Source organism: Notolepis coatsorum (assembly GCF_963971535.1).
Source record: "Notolepis coatsorum genome assembly, chromosome: 8".
Taxonomy (NCBI): Eukaryota; Metazoa; Chordata; class Actinopteri; order Aulopiformes; family Paralepididae; genus Notolepis; species Notolepis coatsorum.
This window is the reverse complement of record NC_140172.1, coordinates 117,239,892-117,259,112: the sequence shown is the minus strand read 5'-3', so window position 1 is coordinate 117,259,112 and position 19,221 is coordinate 117,239,892. Positions and strand designations below refer to the sequence as shown.

The following is a 19,221-nucleotide window of genomic DNA, read 5'->3' as shown; positions in this document are numbered from 1 at the left end:
GGCGAACGGTAGACAGTAACGTTATTTTCAACCCGATTGTGCGTTTCTTTGTTTGCAAACAGTCTGATCAATATATCAACCCATACTACATAAAGCCGTTACTGACGATAAAGGAATTATATACGACCCCCGCCCCCCCTTTCCTCCACGCATGATGAAGCATAATGTATACCGATCATATACATTTGAATTTTTTAATTAGCGTGTATAGGAAAGAAACGGCAATCGATAATCTCATATGCGTTTGGGCCTATAACTAGCGTTTTTGGAATTACAGAAGAAAAGCTTATAAACATACTTATATTCAAGACGGTATTAACTAGGGCTGACCCCTATTTTATTTTTTTTAAACTTTGGCCATTCCCCTGGCTCTTTTTAGCGTTTATCGCATTTACTCTGGTCAAGAATGACCGACAGAAACAGGCTGAAGGGGTACATATGGGGGGGAAGACACTCTGGGAAAGGCACGGCTGCAGTCCGGGATTCGAACTCGCTAAACCCCAGATCCGTGACGAGCACGGTTGTCCCCGGCGCCGAAATAGCGCTCGAGGTACGTGGTGAGCTACTGGAGCTCCCCTGGGCTGACCCCTATTAATCGATTAGTCGACTAATCGGTCGAAAGGAGCCGTAGTCGACTGGCCAACCTCTTAGTCGAATATAATAATAAAAAAAATAATAAAAATATTAATATTTTTTTTCTTTTTTTTGTATCATTCTTTCCAAAAGAAAAGAGGCCTAGAAGCATGGCTAACGCTAATGGCACACATACCAGAGGCTAACTGCCTACGAAAACAGGCACAGAGGCACTGAAAGAGGATTTCACCCATCTAATGAACACATAGACTAGACAAATATCAAGATGTATCCATCAGTGGACCAATTGCATGCTTTTGCAGAGGACAAGAAGCCTTCAGTCGACTCCTTCAGACATTAAGCACCCCCACAGCCCAAATGGAATGATACAAAAAAAATAAAAAAAAAATTTAAAATATTGTAATTTTTTTTTTTTTTTTTTTTTGTCGACCAATGGTCGACTAACGGCACATTTCCAATGGTCGACTAACGGCACATTTTGGCCAATCCTAGTCGGCCATCCAAATCCTTAGTCGGGGACAGCCCTAGTATTAACACAACAATGTATGAATGAAAAAATATAACGTTCCCACATCCGGAACGATAGATAATCGATGTTGAATGGGCCATAGTAATGTCAATATAGCAATACAATTTTAAATGTTAAAGCCCTGCAAAGAAGGTAAACATCTCCATAGGCTTTCAACGGTGGCAGACTGGCTATATTGATGGGTACAATGGCTGGCAGCCAGTCAATGTGTTAACTGACAACCAACAGGAACCAAACAATATTTATTTTTATGCCTAAGCGTTCAGGCTGTGGTGTTGAGATGGTTAGCTTTGGGTGTCCTTTGCGCACTGATTTGCCAGCACAACTAAACTAACACACGAACACAAACACATGTGCATAATGGACACGTATTTGATGAAACAGTAACATTGCGGATAAACCCTGATATTGGCCAAATCTCTCTCTCTCTCTCTCTCTCTCTCTCCTCTCTTCCTCTCGGATGACCAATTTCTACCAGGAGCTTTCATACCATGGTCTTGAGATGGTTTGCTATGGAAGTATGATTGTTGTTGATGTCGAGCTAAGTTTCACTGCATCACACAGAACCTCATCTGTAATATCGCTCTCTTGTGTCAGATGACGACGAGGAAGGGCAAGCTCCAATGGAGCCGGATGAGGAGGAAGAGGAGGACATCAATGCCGAGAAGAAAGAAAAGCCAGAGGTGAAGGTGAAGGAGGAGGAGGAGGAGGAGGAGGACAAAAAAGAGGAAGGGGAGAAGGGGGAGAAAGAGGTGAAGGAGGAGACTCCCATGGAGCAGGAGGAGGAGGACGATGTGGATCCTCTCGATGCCTACATGGAGTCGGTGAAGCAGGAGGTGAAGAAGTTCAACATGGGGGCCATGAAAAACGACAAGGTGAGTTCTGCATTGCTGTTGCCTCGGCAACATGCCCTCCAGTAGGGGTGTAGTGTTTCCATCCAACAACGACAATCCAATTGACCTATCTCAAGCCCCGCCTTGGATAAGAGAAGCAACAGTTGTGATTGGAGGTTCAAGAAAAGGGCGGGCCTTGAGATAAGTCTATTCTGATCCTTGAGGCAAAGTTTTAATTAATCACAAAATATTACATTTTGACCACATTATTATTGTTTTAGATACATTTGCATATGTTTTAAGAGTAAATGATGGATGGTGACAAGACTATTTTAGTCTGCAGTAATTTCATACATAAACTTCAAAGATCAAAGTATTAGCTCACAAGGGTATTTTAAACAGACATTAATTTAGATTAATATGGAGTATATTTTTTATAAATCGATAATTGATACAATTGGCTCTCCACATTCATTGATATCTACACTGACATCAGTGCTTTCCACTGGTTCTTACGTCATATGTAGAGCTGGGTATTGTTCTATACCGGTGCTAATACTGATACCAAAACGATACTTTTTTTTAATGCCTTACTTTGCTGAGTTATGTGCGTTGTGTGTGGTTGTGTGTGCTTGTGGTTGAACAGAGGGAAATGTTGTTATCTTGGAACAAACATGCTTGTTGGCTCACTGACACAGATGATATTAACTACTTGGGTATCGAAATTTGATATCGAACGACAGTGTCATTCGATACCAAACTTCGACACCACAACATTTTCCAATACTCTATCTATAGTATTGAAGCAATTCAATCAACACCATAAAAGTATAGAATTTGGATACCAGCCCTAGTAACGCGTGGTGGTGTCTGGCCGGGGTGCCTTAGACACTCGGCAGTGGAAACGACCAACTACTAACTGCCCCACAAGAAGCACTGCTAACATGTTATTGTTTGGGAAATCTATTTGTGGTGGGTCTTACTCTTATCTGATATTGTGGTTGGTCGCACTCGCCACAAATAAATATTTTATGGTAGACACTGCACATTGTGATGCATGGATTCTTTCATTTACACTCCTAACCTACTAATGTAATTTAGCTGTTTATTTACATTCCACCGTTTTAGCCTCAAGCTAAAAGGTGAAACAATGTCATATGAGTCAGAATATTTAGTTGGTATCGTGGATACAGCCAGTGACTTTTATTCTGTCACAGGTGAAACATTGGTATGAACTATTCCCTTATTCCACAGGGTAGGCTTTGGTAAATGCTGTTTTATGTTAATGATACACGATACATTGTCTGATCTATTTTATCCCTGGCTGTCAACAGAAGGCAGGAATGGCTGTAAACAAAGCAGTGATGCTTTATAAAACCAAGAAAGGTCCTCAGTCACAGCAGAAGAAGGGGGAGCTGATGGAGAACGACCAGGACGCCATGGAGGTGAGTGGCTTCATTGTTAATGTTATTAACAATGTATTCCATTTATTTTTCATTATAGAAGAAACAGTTTTTTTTAGAGAAATCCTCCAGTACGCACATACCCTATGTTCAGAATGATACCATTCTGATACCAGTATCGGTAGGGGTGGGACAAAAAATCGATAATGTGATATATCTCATCGTACTTCCCCACGTTATCGATACACTGGCGCCAAGTATCTATACTTTTTATTTAATTATTTTAGCTTGACAATCTCATTTTACTGCAATAAGAATGATTGGAATGAGGTGAACAGACTGAAAACGTTATCTTATTGGATAAAACATTTATTTATTATTTTATTGCAGATGGTAGCAAATTTTTCCGTTGGGGACATAATTAACACATTGAGTGCCACGCCCCTTCCGGGAAGTGCATCTGGCATTGCCGTCCATTAACCCCATGTAAACACGCACCTTGTTTGTAGAGTTAAACCTATATTTTATATTATAGCTATGGGTCTAATAACGCCGTTGATTGTCAGTGAGTGCTTCCAATCAACAGTCATCTCCCGCCTCGACTACTGCAACGCACTGCTCGCTGGCCTCCCAGCCACTGCCACTAAGCCTCTTCAACTCATTCAGAACGCAGAATGAGATCGCATAGGTTTATGAATCGAGATCGCGATTATTTTTTTATTAATCTTGCAGCCCTACAGGGATGTAAGTGTGTGCGTCTGTCTGTCTTTAATTAATTGCTTAATTCACATATCTCAACAACCATTCATCCGACCTGCATGATGCTCGGCGAGTGTCTTGCTGAACACCCAGAGGAGAGCAGTGTCGAATTTGGTGCCATTTGGCCCCATGGTGGCATTATAGTGCGTGACTGTCCTTTGTATATCACCAGAACTCATCCCATTTCTTAATTTCCGATGGGTGTATTGCTGAGGCAAGGGAGTGCAGTGTCGAATTTGGCCAGATGATGGCACTATAACAACAAACCTTAGGTTTGGTGAGTGTATTGAGGACCCAAGGTTTGTCTGAGGGAAGCAACGGTTGTGATTGGGGAATCACAGAAAGAGGATGAGGCTTGAGAGATCGCTCCATTATGCTTTATGTTTTTAAATAAAAATACAGGACATGGCTAATGATAACTGTCGGACCTTTAACACTTTCAGTGCCAGCAGGGGGCGCACGATTTAGTGCTTGAATGCCCACCATCCACTTCAATGTTAGCGTTAATAACGCCTAATCTATGTTTTAAATTATGGCTATGTGTCTAATCTGCCCGTCGCTTATCAATGACTCGTAACCACGCCGACATGCCTACTCCAGGAGAAGGGGCAGATATGCGTGTTGATCTTAAACATGAAAAGAAGGCGCCACCCAGACGTTCGGGGCGAACCACGCCCGGTGGCCCACCCCCAGGGTGTGAGACCCCTCTACATATGTTCAGATCCATTCAGTCATCATCCCCCAGATATGAACGAGAATCCGTCGACAACCAAAACAGGTCGTCGGAAGAGGAAAAACCTCCATCCCAGTTGCTTTATAAAAACGCCGTTTTAACCCCAAGCAACCAAGGCGTGCCAGTCAGTCGCCTGATTACAGAACACCCCCGAGCTAGCACTATGCGTGCGTCGGGACACAACCACATCAATGAACAGGCTATTTAGACCTGTCATTGAATCCCCAAGGCGCCCAGGGGAACGACAAGAGGGGTGTGATACTTCCTAACTCCAACTCTTTTTAATAGAAAAGAAGGAAGCACCAACAGTATGTATCCCAGTCTACACAGCCGGGGGTAAATTTTTTTCACATTTTTACATCCCACCACCCTCCCATAGGAAGGAGACGGAAATCCCCAGAGAGACTTCCCAGGCGAGCTGTACAGATTGAAAAGAATATATTGCACCTTGAGCCATGTAAAAGATTGGTTTTAGGGCTCTCCGGGGAGGAGGCACTGAACCCATACACACTCAATAATCGAATTGAATCGAATACACACACAATAGAGTAGGACTCCTTCTTGAGGTTCCACTCACCTTGACAATCTGAGGAGGAGGCTTTGTACTCTGAAGGAGGCTCCCTCACATGGAAGGAGAGTCCCAACTCACAGAAGGCCCGAATAGGAGCTTCGTGAGGAGGAGCCCTGACCACCCCCCGAAACGGATCCATTACATGGACCTGAACAGCACACGGAAGTCCTACCAACAGAGACGCGCACAGTGACGTACTCTATGGCGGGGGAATTTCTGCGGTGCACACGCCCAATATTCCAGGGCGTGGGACCAGGAAACTCCCTCCCCCCCCCCCCCTCACCCTGTAACATGCCGAACCGCAACGTGACAGGAACCTTGAAGGACAGGTGGGTTTACCCCTGACCAACAGAAAAAAGGGGGAGGAAAGGTTACCAGTTCACCCCTTTACGACCCCACACCCATGATACGATGTAATGACAAAAAGAGAGTATGACACAGTCATAGTCAGCTCCATGAAGCGTCTAACAGCTTCACACAGCGCATGTGCTAACCTGCTATCTGATTTTTACTAAGGAAAAAACACAGAATAGAGAGGGCTCTCCAAGAGCCCCGGTACCAAACGTACACATGTGCTTCTGTGGCCAGCCCAACCCAGTTGTAGGTCACATGACACACACAACCCATCATCACCTACAAAAAATGGCAAAAACACTCTACAGAGGAACGCCGTTTTTCATAATGAGAGAATACATAATTCTCGATTAGTATCGGCCACAGGCCTTGCTAAGCACACACGAAAAGCCACCAAACAATCTTTTCTTTTAGGAAAATAAAGTTCCTCAAGCCGTTTTAGCACAACCTCAGCAATCAAGCTAAGGGTTACATCGTATCCCTACCACACAGTGACACAATATAGTGTAACAACATGTCTGAGAGGAGGATGAAGAAGTCCCCAGGGAACCGGGGGGAAACACAACCCTCCTACTTTACCCTTAATACGGCCAGTTAAACAGGTAAAACCTGTTAATATGTGAACACACTGTTCATTGTCATTACAGGCTGAGAAAAGAATCATTATTTACTCATATGTCACTAAGCATAGCTTTATAGGTTAGTTTAACCCCCTTAGTTGTGAGTACACGGTACATAAACACACATGATGTTTCTCAACACAACAAACCAGATCATTTTCACATCTGTAACAAACAACCCGATTTGCATGGAGAAGCTAAATACCAGTGACAAGACAATTCACACATAACTCGCGTCGTATCCTAAATGTAGTGCAGCAACACTCGTTTTGGAAAACATCGTTATTTACAAAACATTTAGAAGGGAAAGCAAGAAGAAGTGTTCAAGGTCTGGTCAGGACCTTGCCTACCTTGAGCGCAGATCAAGCGAAACTGCAGGCTCTAACAAGGCACGTAGTAAACACAGCCGTACTGTGTTGTCGACCTGGGCAGCGTCGCCGCTCCATCCCGCCGCTACGGTCCCCCTTGTTGACGCAGTCCTTGCCGGCCTGGCTCAGGGCAGGTTCGACGAACATCCTCTGTCAAAGATGACGTCGTAGTCAAGAGTGTTTAAAACATGTTATAGTCACAGCACGTTCAACAGTGTAGCATTAAGCTAACGGCCGCCCTCGGCCGATAGCAGCAAGCTAACGTTTCCTAGCCTAGCCTAGGTAGGCCACAACTAGCACGCAAGCTAACGTTTCCTAGCCTAGTGATCACAACAGGCTAGCGCCGCAGCTAACAGCTGACTGGCTAACAGTAGGCCACCACTAGCACGTAAGCTAAGCAGCTATCACCTGAACTTGTACACAATGATATAACAATCACTCAGACAGGCCGCCGTTCTGAAACCCTCCTCACTGTTTAAGAGAGAAGAGAAACGAAATGTTAACACAGTTTTACAACAGTGATTTTACCAACATCCGACGGAGCCAGCACAAGTCCCATCTGGGCCGTAGCTGACTTGAACACAGATTTTCCGATAACGAACATCCATGCCCATATTTCCTCGTGAGGGAATACTCTCATTTGTATATGAAAGACGGGGCGTCACGGTGACAGAGAAACATCCACTCGTCCAGAAAACACAGGGATCACCAGTGTTACTGGTCGTGGCCCACTAGTTAACTATAATGGGCTTCAGACCAAGGTCCTCTGCCGTTGCCTAAGAGGCTTGAACAAAGGACCCTTAATCTGGGGCCGGTGTTCGTAAACATTGTCAGCTAGCCCCCATAGCACTAACAGACAAGTGGAGCTTGCAAGCAAAACATTACTCACCAACCTGGAACTCACCGCTTCTCACAACAGCGGCGCGTCCTACAGTCCAGCTGTGCTTTTACCGCAACCAGCCACAGCAAGGACTGCAGTTGGAAGGCATGTAGCGGCGCGAACTCCCAATACGAAAACCGGTGGAGGATTTTTAGAATGATCATCATCTTCCAGACACTCCAGTACGAAGACAATATCGCCGTATTTTCTCTAATATAGTGAGAGAGAAAATAAAGATATGATGTCAACGCATCTCTTGTTTTCCAATTCTTCTCCTATCATCACATCACGTCAAGTGGGGATCTACCGAGGCACTTCCTTGTGGTGAAAGCGAGAAGGAGGAGAGCAGGTGACCACACACCTGCTTATGTAGGTAAGCTGATAGGGGTGTGGTCAGACAAATATTGGGATATAAAGGTACATTGTGGTCTTTATTCAGTGCGCGTGCATGTGTGCGAGGACAGTGCATGAGTGACGCCGAGCGGAACCGACTATGATACAGAACCCTTTCTCCGCCGATGACGTGTTTACACGTCATTCCTCGCCATGCGTAATCTGCCAATGACGGGTTACGGCGTCTTTGAGATCAATATTTCATATTTTCGTCATGGTATTCACATTTCACCCACGGAGTCTTTGCTGGTGTTGTAGGACTCCGCTCAACTCTGCAACGCTTCAATACCGCCACCTGGTGGCCGATCGGCGAGTTGCCAAAACCGGAAGTGGCCGGAAGTGCTTAGTCTGTCCCCTATTCCGTCCGGCCACTCACTATCGCTCGCGGGACTCTATCCAGCCACCGCGCATATCGATCCGTTGCCATAACTCAATAAACAACATGATTGGACGTATATTAGTATTATACAAACCGGAACTGGATCACCTAGATCAGGGGTCAGCAACCTTTTTGACATGAAGTGCCAGTTTGAAATATAGTTGTAACTAGTGTGCCTGTGCCATATCAACAATATTCCATGCATCGTAATTTTTTTTCTTCTCATAATCAGGTATTTTTAATGATCATTTTTACATTATTACATCATTATTGTTATTGTTATTATTAACAATATTATTATGATGGTTGTATCAACCCTAAATCTGAGTTGGGGCGGGGGTGCAATGCAGACAAACAGTTTTGCTTTACTGAGCTCCGTTATCTGGGGGCTGTGGTTGGTCACTTTAAGCTGCACACCGGAGCATCTTTTAATCCAGCTGTTTGCTGTTCTCTGATATTTTCTGAAATTTCGTTGATGCGTCGCTCGACACTTCAAGCTGACATGGGGATATCTTTTATCCTTGATTTGATTGTCTCTTTGTTTGGCAAGCCTTCAAACAAAACATCTGAGCTACAGAGAAAAGCCTCCTTGATATACTCGCCATCAGTGAATGGCTTTCCACATTTCGCAATGCAATGAGCAATGCGATAGCTTGCTTCAGTTGCGTGGTTTTTAGCAGTCGTGAACACTTTGAGGATGCTGGCTTGCTTTCCATACCTGGCCACGGCACGTTTAATCGATTCTGCCTTAACTTTTTTGATGCTTCGTCTCAAAATGGCGTTTCACACCTGACGTTCTGCAAACTACATTTTCTAAACATAAAGTACACACAGCATGGCCCTTCTGACACACAAACCCGTAGTCGTCTGTCCACGAGGGCTGGAATGCCCGAATTTCCTTTGCTTTAACTTTCTTAGCGGAGGTTGCCATCATGAAAGACGGCACATACAGAATGCAACCGCAGCACTGTGTGATTACCTGGGAACTGCGCGCGGGCGCGGGAGGCCAGCTGACTGCTGACAGCTGAGCACCATGGGAACAGTGCACTGCAACCTTGCCCAGGCCCGACGGGGCCCGGCCCGGCGGGTTCGGGCTGGGTAGGGCTTTTTTTTTAATAAATAATTCGGGCCCGGCCGGGCCCGGGCACCGCCGTTCTTTTTTATTTTTAATTTTTTTTATTGCGTTTTTTTTTTATTATTTTTTTTTTCCCATATAACTAGGGTTATAGGATAACCTTCGTTTTTAAGATTCGTTTTCGCTTTTGCGCCAAGCTGTCATCAGAGAAACATTTGGATGTAATTACCGCAGCGAGCAGGGAGAACTCAGGCCGGGGACAACTCGATTGGTTGTGTTGGAATATAGCCAGTTGGCGAACGTTTTATTTGTACTTGGATCATGTAGCCGGTTGAAGTTTTGTTAAAGTTGTTCAACGCGTTGCTGACGTCGTGGTGAGTGATGTTTATTATTTGCTGGGTCGCTAGCTACCTGTTTTGTTGTGCTTTTCATTATTGCTCTGCTCGAAATCTGATTTCTGTTTGTTTGTATATAGTGACTGAGTAGGCTATTGTGTGTGTGTACTGTGTGTCAAAGAAGATTCTATAGCCTTCAATACGTTTTACGAGGCTGCTCTATAAGCGAGCACTGGGAGCACTTAAGTTAATATATAAAGTGTTTAGAATAAAAAAAATTATATTTGAATAATAATAATAATAAATTTTTTCGGGTTTTCACGCGGGCTAGGGCTTAAAATATTATTTACAGTCGGGCTTATTTTCGGGCAGGGCCTGAAGTTCACGGGCTCGGGCAGGGCTCGGGCTTTATTTCAAGGCCCTTGCAGACCACTACATGGGAACAGCTGTATAGCTGTCATAGGGGTGTGCAAAACAGTCGACTTACAAAAAAGAACCTGTGGGAGGATTTCAACAAGATAAATGCGACAACAGTACAAAATATTTCACTATAATATTTCAAAGTGAAGTAAAAAAAAAAGAAAAAAAAAAATATATATATATATAATAAGAAAAAAAAATGCTGCCCCCTGTGCCAATGAAAATGCCCCTGCGTGCCTATGCGGGCATGCGTGCCTAGGGTTGCCTACCCCGTATATGGTTGATCATTTGTCTGTCTATATCATGTCTCTCTCTCTCTCTCTCTCTCTCTCTCTCTCTCTCTCTCTCTCTCTCTCTCTCTCTCTCTCTCTCTCTCTCTCTCTCACACACCTTTGTAAAACACTCATGAGACCAAAGAAAATCCCTTTGAAAACAATATGTAAAGGATATATAAGATGGTATATATATATACATATTGTTCACACTATGGTGTGAGGCATGAGACATGGTGTTTACACATTCAAGTGGTTAGGGCTGGGCGATATAACGATAATTATCGTGATATATTTTAATAATCGATATCGGGGGGAAAAAATATCGAAAAAAAAACATCAGATTTTTGTTGTTGTTGTTGTTAAACCCAGAGACAGTGGACAGACGTGTCTTTCTTGCCTGCAACTTAAAGTAATGGCTTTGCTTGTCCAAATGACAATACTGACCAAATTGCCATTTATTTTGTTTGCTTTCTAATGTAAAATACAGTTTGAAACCGTCTGTACACAGTAGGCAGTGTTGGGAAAGTTCACTTTCTACATGAACTAGTTCAGTTCACAGTTCACAATTTTTAAAATGAACTAGTTCAGTTCATAGTTCATCATTCAAAATTTTGAACTAAAGTTCATGGTTTCAAAAATGAACGAATTTAGTTATTTTTATATATTTTTTTATATAGATTCTTCACGTACAGTTACTTACATTACAAAAACACACATTGGGACAAGGGGGGGGGGGGGGTCCTCCAGTTCATCTCTATGCCATCATCCACACCATAAGCAAGCAAAAACAAGCAAAAAGGAAAGCAAACCAAGACGGGCACTGTACAGTATTGCACTTGCCTCGAGCTCATTCACATGTAGACATACTGTACATATATTTATTTTTTCCTATCCTAGGTCTGTCCATACAATGGGGCACTGGGCCTTTAGAAGGATCCGAGAAATTTCAGCAGGAAAATAGTCTAATAGTGGGGCCCACACCTCCTGAAAGGAAGCGTCGTTGCCTCTATGCATTGCACAGTATCTTTCATGGGGTAGCACAACGAAGATCTCTCTATACCACATTTGTAAAAATGGAGGCTTATCCTTAATCCAGTTTATCCGAATGCATTTCCGGGCTGAAAGTAGAAGTTTATCAAATAGTTTGAATTGTAAAGGGTGTCACCCCTCCTACCCAACCCCCCCCCCCCAACCACCTCCAATGTACAGTCCCCACCCCACCTACCCAACCTCCTCCAATGTACAGTTTTTACGTCAAATGTATATACTCTCTTTTCTGGACTCTTTTTGTATCACAAACGGTACTGTATTTGCAAATCTGGTATGTCAATTTTCAATTCATCATAACATATATGACTGAGCTGTACTGTACTGTACCCATTCTGCAATCTGTTAATAAAGTGTTCAATCAATCAATCATTTGGCCCCAGAACCTGGATAAACACTTAGATTCCCAAAAGTAGTGATAGACTGTAGGTACCCAGGTCTGTTTGACATTTTGAACATAAAGGAGATATTGAACGGCCCATTTTGTTAGTTCTTTTTTCAATACGTTTCTGCGAGCTATTATTTATGATTGAACCACAGACAGCAATCGGAATACTGGCATTTCCATAACGCTTTGCTGTCGCCCATTCAGTCCACACTAGTAGCTGCAGCTTTCATCTCTACAGTATATTTTCAAAAACATGAGGAAAAACTTTGCTTGAATTGTCTTTATTATGAAAACTAAAACAGGACGTTTGCATATTCTCAATGTTGCTGTCGACGACTCGACGTCGATGTACGGTCTTGCTTCTTCAAAACGGGTGGACAAAGTTTACAGACAAACGTTAGATTGTTTCCGTCTGAGTCAGTACTGACTTTAACGTTAAACTCTTTTAAATGCTCATACGCTGACGTTTAGAGGTAGAGTCTGACTCTGAGCGATTGCTGCTGCACCTCTCGGCTTCGTCCATGATAATGCTTGCAGATTCCTCTGTTCCACTGCTTGTTGTGATGAGTCTGATGACGTAGCCAGGGGGTGACAGCCTGACAGGCGCGTTGCCAGATCGGGTGGTGTTTCCGCATACATTTGAAGCTTGTTTACAGTGTGTTTTAACTGGGTTTTCGGCTGAAATGCATATGAAATCTGGCACATCTGGGGGAGCTCCTGTAGCTCACCGCATATCTCGGCGCTATTTCTGCGTCGGGGAAAACCGTGCTCGTCACGGATCTGGGGGACACGAGTTCGATTCCCGGACCCGCCGTCATTTCTCAGAATGTCTTCCCCTGCTCTACATCCCATTTTCAACCTGTTTCTGTCGGTCATGCTTGACCAGAAAAAGCGATAAAAACACTAAAAAATAAAGTTAAAAAAAAAGAAGAAATCTGGCACATCTTTGAACGCCGTTATAATAGTGCTGAGAATGAACGCACGTTTGGACGCCGTTATACAGCGCTGATAATGAACGCGTTCTCAATAACGTTCATTTAGTGGATAATCAGTACGTTCAGTTCACGTTCGCCCAAAATACGAACGCGTTCATGAACGATCGTTCGGGTACATCACTGACGGTAGGCTATGTGTGCTAGCAGAGCTAGTCTCCAGTCACGAGTCATGGTGCACATGTGGTTGGTGGTTTGTCCACCAAAAAAGCGCCAAAAGATAGAAAAGAAACTACCGTAGCAGAGCCAGAACTGTTCAACTCCCCTGGTGCCACAGCCAGCAGAGAAGCCTGTTTACTTTCGCTTTCAAACCAGCTGCAGCCTGAGAACTGGAGTGTGAGGGGCTGTAACACTAAAGAACGACAAAGAATTGCTGCAAAATAAACATACATCTGTTGTTTAAAAAACATTATATATATATTTTTTAATACTTAATTATGGATATCGCGTGATATGATATTGTTATCGATATCGTTATCACGATATCATTTTTGGCCATAGCGCCCAGACCTACAAGTGGTTATAGTGTTTATATAAGAAAGGTTGAGATCCAAGGCAGCTCTACAGTTGTTAAAAAGCCTTTAATAAGTAGCTTACATTATTTAGATTTTTTTTTTTAAAAGTCCAACATGTTTCGGCCTACATGGCCTTCTTCAGGGTGTTGCTGTGACAAAAACAATACTGTGACTAAAAGTGTTTATTGTTATCGATATCGTTATCACGATATCATTTTTGGCCATATCGCCCAGCCCTACAAGTGGTTATAGTGTAACAGAGTATTTTCTGTTTCCCAAATAATAGATACTTATCAAACTGGTGAACTACACGCCTGTAGCCCCTAAAGCTGCTAAAATACACATTTTGTTCACTGTTTTGTTTCTAGAAGTAGAGCAGGTTGGAAACCCTAAGTATTACTCTCCCCAAAACCAAGACTTCTCCCCAAGCAGAAACAATTTATGAGTAACGCATACCTACTCCCATTATGGGCGGTAAGTGTGTACACAAAGTTAAAACACATATATACACATTCTCTCCTCAAGTAGATAATATTTTTTATGTATTAACTCTAAGAATTGCCACAGTTATCTACAATAGCAACCATAAAGAAGTGCCAACCACATATTATTATAATAATTCATCCAGTTTTCTTTTAAGTGTTTTCGTTCATCAGAGTGTTTACCAATCGTATATTATCGTGTTATTTTTTATTACACACTAACAAAATAACAAAAGAAAAAATACTCATAATCAGATTAATCACTTTATTCAAATTGAGCATTTAGTTTGAGGATATATATATATTCAAAAAATATAAAAAATATATATATATATATTTAAAAAAAAAATAGCGTTCGAAGAACCCTGACGAAGTTTGAATCCCAAAAACAGGCTTCGGGGACAGCCTTACCAAACATTATTTATATTATTCAAATGGAACTCAAGTTCCGTTGTGATGTCATAATAGTACATTCTAGAACATTTGTGATGTCACAGTATGATGTCATAATAGATCATTCTAGAACATTTGTAATGTCACAGTATGATGTCATAATAGTACATTCTAGAACATTTGTGATGTCACAGTATCATGTCATAATAGAACATTCTAGAACAGTTGTGATGTCACAGTATGATGTCACAATCAAATCAAAAGTACTGCGGAGGGCAGTAATACACCACGATCTCATTGTGCATCTTGAAACAGTACTGAACAGTACTAAACAACATAGATTGAAGCCTGCATTTCTCAACCAAGGTGCCTTGCCTACCGTTTTGCTGTGAAAAGGTGAGTGTCCACAATGGCTAGCTAGCTGTTCTACTTGAATGTTAATATTGAATCAGACAATATTGAATACTGGATGTTAATTCAGGTTGACAGTTGACATCATTTGACAGTTGACAGGGGGCTGGAAAGTTGATTTAATAAAAGAAAAAATACTAATTTAATCAGATTAATCACTTTATTCAAATTGAGGATTTAGTTTGAGGATATGAAAAAATAAAATAAAAAATTTGATACAAAAAAAAGACTTTTTAATTTACAGTTTTTAATTAAAAACGAAGGTTCGAACGTCCGTTCGAAAAACCCTGACGAAGTTTGAATCACTTTATTCAAATTGAGGATTTAATTTGAGGATATAAAAAAGAAAAAAAAATAATTTATAAAATTATTATTATTATTTTTTTTAATTAAAAACGAAGGTTCGAACGTCCGTTCGAAGAACCCTGACGAAGTTTGAATCCCAAAAACAGGCTTCGGGGACAGCCTTACCATACATATTATGTATATTATTCAAATGGCACTCAAACATGTTTCGTTGTGATGTCACAGTATGATGTCATAATAGTACATTCTAGAACATTTGTGATGTCACTGTCATAATAGAACATTCTAGAACATTAAATGTTCTAGAATTGTTGAATATATATAGAACACAAATGTTGCATGCCCCCGGACCCCCCCCCTAGAGGCACAGCACCGCTGCTGAATTTTTTTTCAGGGGAAACACTGCAATGGGTCTGTGTCTCTAATTACCATATTGACTCATCAGTCTAGTCTCGAGTTCACGAGATCTTCCCTCACTCAACTAAACTGTTCTGATTTGACGGTTTCTGTGACGTCGACATAGCATTGAACTGCAGTAACCCCTCTATGGTTGTAGTGCAGTGTAACCCGACACTTCCTCAAACAGGTTTTCACAGGCAGAGAACGAGCAAGAGGGAGAGAGCGAGAGAGAGAGAGAGGGACGGCGGGAGGGACTGCAGAAGTGTGTGTAATGTGTGTGCGCCATCTCCCTTGTCGGGGACACACACAGGGGCGGACCTAGCACATTTGGCACCCTAGGCGAACTTCACCACTGCAACCCCCCCCCACCCCCCCCCCCCCAAAATCAAAACATCTTACCCCTTTCACTGCCGCGCTACCAAACGGTTAACCCTTTTCACTGCGACAATACACAGAATGTTAACCCTTTCACGACCGTCGGTTGTGTGATAGTAAAGGGTTAACCCTCTGTCGTGTGGCAGTGAAAGGGTTAACAGTTATACAGTAAAGTACTGCACCGTTATTTTTTACAAGCAAGAACAAGAGCTAAGAATCAATGTAAAGTGCACACTAAAGAATTAAAACAAACAACTTAGCTAACACACAATAATAATAACAACAATAACAAACAATAAAAGTGTGCAAATTTGCTTTAACACATTCCCACCCGAGCACGGAGATCTCCGTGTTTCGAGTCCATGCGTTGTGGACAGAGGCACGGATATATCCGTGGGAAGTTGTTATTGCTTTCATTCCATTTTAATAACCTATTCAAGGTCGCCGAGCAGCACTGCAGATTTACCCTACTCTATGAATTCGACAAGGTGCAATACCGGCCAGATCCTCTTAGGGGCGCTATCGCGATAATGCAGTGAGCCCTGTGGCTGAACGGATCAGTATTTTTATTTTTTTTTTTCAAATGGAGATTTCAGTAGCAGGATTCTGGATGTGCAGCATGTAGCTTGGATTACGTTTCAGATCGCAGATTTCACCATGCAATAAGGGGATTTATCATCAGCCAATGGACATATCGATCTACCAGATGGCGATCGATAACGGGGAAATGCTCGGGGGGGATCAGCCCTGACCACGGTAAGATCTTTTTCACATAAATTACAGCCCGATCTGGCATTGTTTTGATAGCCATCCAGACGTTCGGTCTATGTGGCTAGTTAGTGAAACGCACTAACGCACGGGGCGGCGTGGCTCAGGGGTAGAGCGGGTTGTCCAATGATCCAAGGGTTGGTGGTTCGAATCCCGCTCAAGCCCATGTCCATCCCACTGCCGTTGTGTCCTTGGGCAAGACATTTAACCTACTTGCCTCGTATGAATGTGTATGCATGTGAATGAATGTTGGTGGTGGTCGGAGGGGCCGTAGGCGTTGATTATTCGCCACGCTTCCGTGAGTCTGCCTCAGGGCAGCTCTGGCTGCAATTGTAGCTTACCACCACCGGTATGACTGTGTATGAACGAATAATGGACTCTGTGAAGCGCTCTGGGTCAGTGAAGAGCGCTATATAAATCCAAGTCATTATTATTATTATTATTATTATTATTAGACGAACACGGTTATTGGTAATCAATAATAATAAACGATGTCCCCCGCCCCCCCCCCCCCCCCCCTTTCATGCATACATGCTTTGGGATCGTGTCGATCATATGCAGTTTGAGTTATTTCTGTAGCATCTGTAAAACGGAAATGCCATTGGATATAACGTTAGCAGCTATTAGCCCTATAACTAGCCTTCCAGAAAATATACTAGTCCCAAGTTTTCAGTTTTCAATCCATAATAAGTTAACAGAAAAATAAGTACACAACCACATTATTTCAACCTAATAAAACTATGTTTATTGTCATTGTTTTAAGAACACAAGTTGACTTGGTAATACTCACATTTTGAGTAAAAAAATTGCTTTTAACATGTGCAATGTTCAATGAAATAGAAAAATAAATAATAAAATGTGTTGATTAATCCCACTGGTCACAATGGTGACCGTAATAATGTTTTTGTTATAAGGCTCTGCAAATGTTACTGAATGATGTAGCAATGTATTTCCAGCTAAATTGAAATAATAAACAAATAAAGGGTCTCAATTAAATATGTGGTAGTAAAAATAATCTGTGGGAGGATTTCAACAAGATAAATGCGACAACAGTGCAAAATATTTCACTAATATTTCAAAGAAAAAAAATATTATATATATTTTTTAAATTTTTTATTGTGCCTATGAAAATGCCCCCGCGTGCCCACTGCCTATGCAGGCACGCGTGCCTAGGGTTGCCTACCCCTGACCTAGATCAACATCACATAACTGGGATCTGTTTGCGCCAGTGTGATCGCCCAACGGTAAGAGGAAGCTGCCGTGAGTTTCAGTGTTTTTCATTATTATTATCCATACAAACTGCTCTGATCTATATATCACCCATACTACATGAATCATTTAACGTCGGTCATTGCATTATAAACTACCCCCCCCCCCCCCTCCGGTCACCAGCAGATGACCAGTCATGACGTTTAGGATAATGTACAGTTGAAATTTTTAATATAACGTTGATCGGTATCAAACTGCATTTGATCATCTAATATATGCATTTATGGCTATATCTCAAGTTCTATGAAATACAGCAGAAAACGATAAAAACATATTTATACTCTGGACGGTATTTTAGTATGAATGTGTGAATGAAAAAGTAAAATGTTCCTACATCCTGAACGATAGATAATCGATGTTGAATGGGCCATAGTAATGTCAATTTAGCAATACAATTTAAAAAGTTATAGCCCTGCAAAGAAGGTGAACATCTCCATAGACCAGTGGTTCTCAAACTGTGGTACGCGTACCACTAGTGGTACTTGGTGGTACTGTTGGTGGTACTTGAAAACATTTACAAAAAAGCATAAAAAAAAATTAAAATTGTCAGGCCACTGAACTTAGAAGCAGGCCAGGCCAGTGTTTCTGGTTGCGGCGGCGCGATAGCTAGATAACCTAAGTGGGGAACAACCAGGAGATCACTGTGAGAGAGAGTAATGCAGTCTAAACAGTCATAAATCTTTAATTCGACTTCAGCCCTGATCATAACCATTTATTTTTTGATTTTTATAAAAAATGAAGTACTCCCACTTTTCTGAAAAGAGTTGGTGTTAAATCTGACATTACAAAAAATTCATCAAAATCTGTGTTGCTGCTAATCATTGACACATGTCTAAATCAAATCAAATCAAATCAAATTTATTTATAGGGCCCAACAACACACGTTAATGTCCCCATGGGCCGTACAGATCTTCTTTAAACAAGTCAAGAAGAAAACATAACAATAAGTCAAGAACAGAACAAGAACACCATAAGGTGCAAACATTTTTAGATGGATGCAAATAAATGAAAGAATGCAAGCACTCCCAGACATACCCCACGCGAAGGTAAGGAGGAGGAGAGAAACCTTAGAAGGGCCATTCAAGGGGGGATCTCCCTTCTTAGATGTTGGTGATAGTAGTGTTGCAGACGGACAGTTGGTAAGCATGCACTCGTGTGTAGTGGAACACAGATGAGTGCATGCAATAGCAACTGTACATTTTGAAAAATTTAAGATAGAGCTAATAGCGATAGCAACTGAACATTTTGAAAGATTAAAGATAGAGCTGATAGCAATCTATTTGAGGCACAGGGGCGGCGCAAAGAGGGTCACGTCCTCCCCGTCTTAGTCAAGGGACATTTAACACTCCGGTCGT

General features: G+C 42.1%; 1 protein-coding gene across 1 annotated transcript in view; it reads left to right on the top strand.

Moving 5' to 3' along the window:
• Window positions 1-19,221, top strand: part of LOC311233537 (putative ATP-dependent RNA helicase DDX46) — a gene marked incomplete at both ends in the record, with an annotated part of 51,860 nt that overhangs the window by 10,623 nt on the left and 22,016 nt on the right. Inside the window, 2 exons of the mRNA XM_084320503.1 lie at window positions 1,721-1,998; window positions 3,291-3,401. Of these exons, the coding sequence (XP_084176629.1) occupies window positions 1,721-1,998; window positions 3,291-3,401 (389 nt within the window). The remainder of the gene's footprint in view (window positions 1-1,720; window positions 1,999-3,290; window positions 3,402-19,221) is intronic.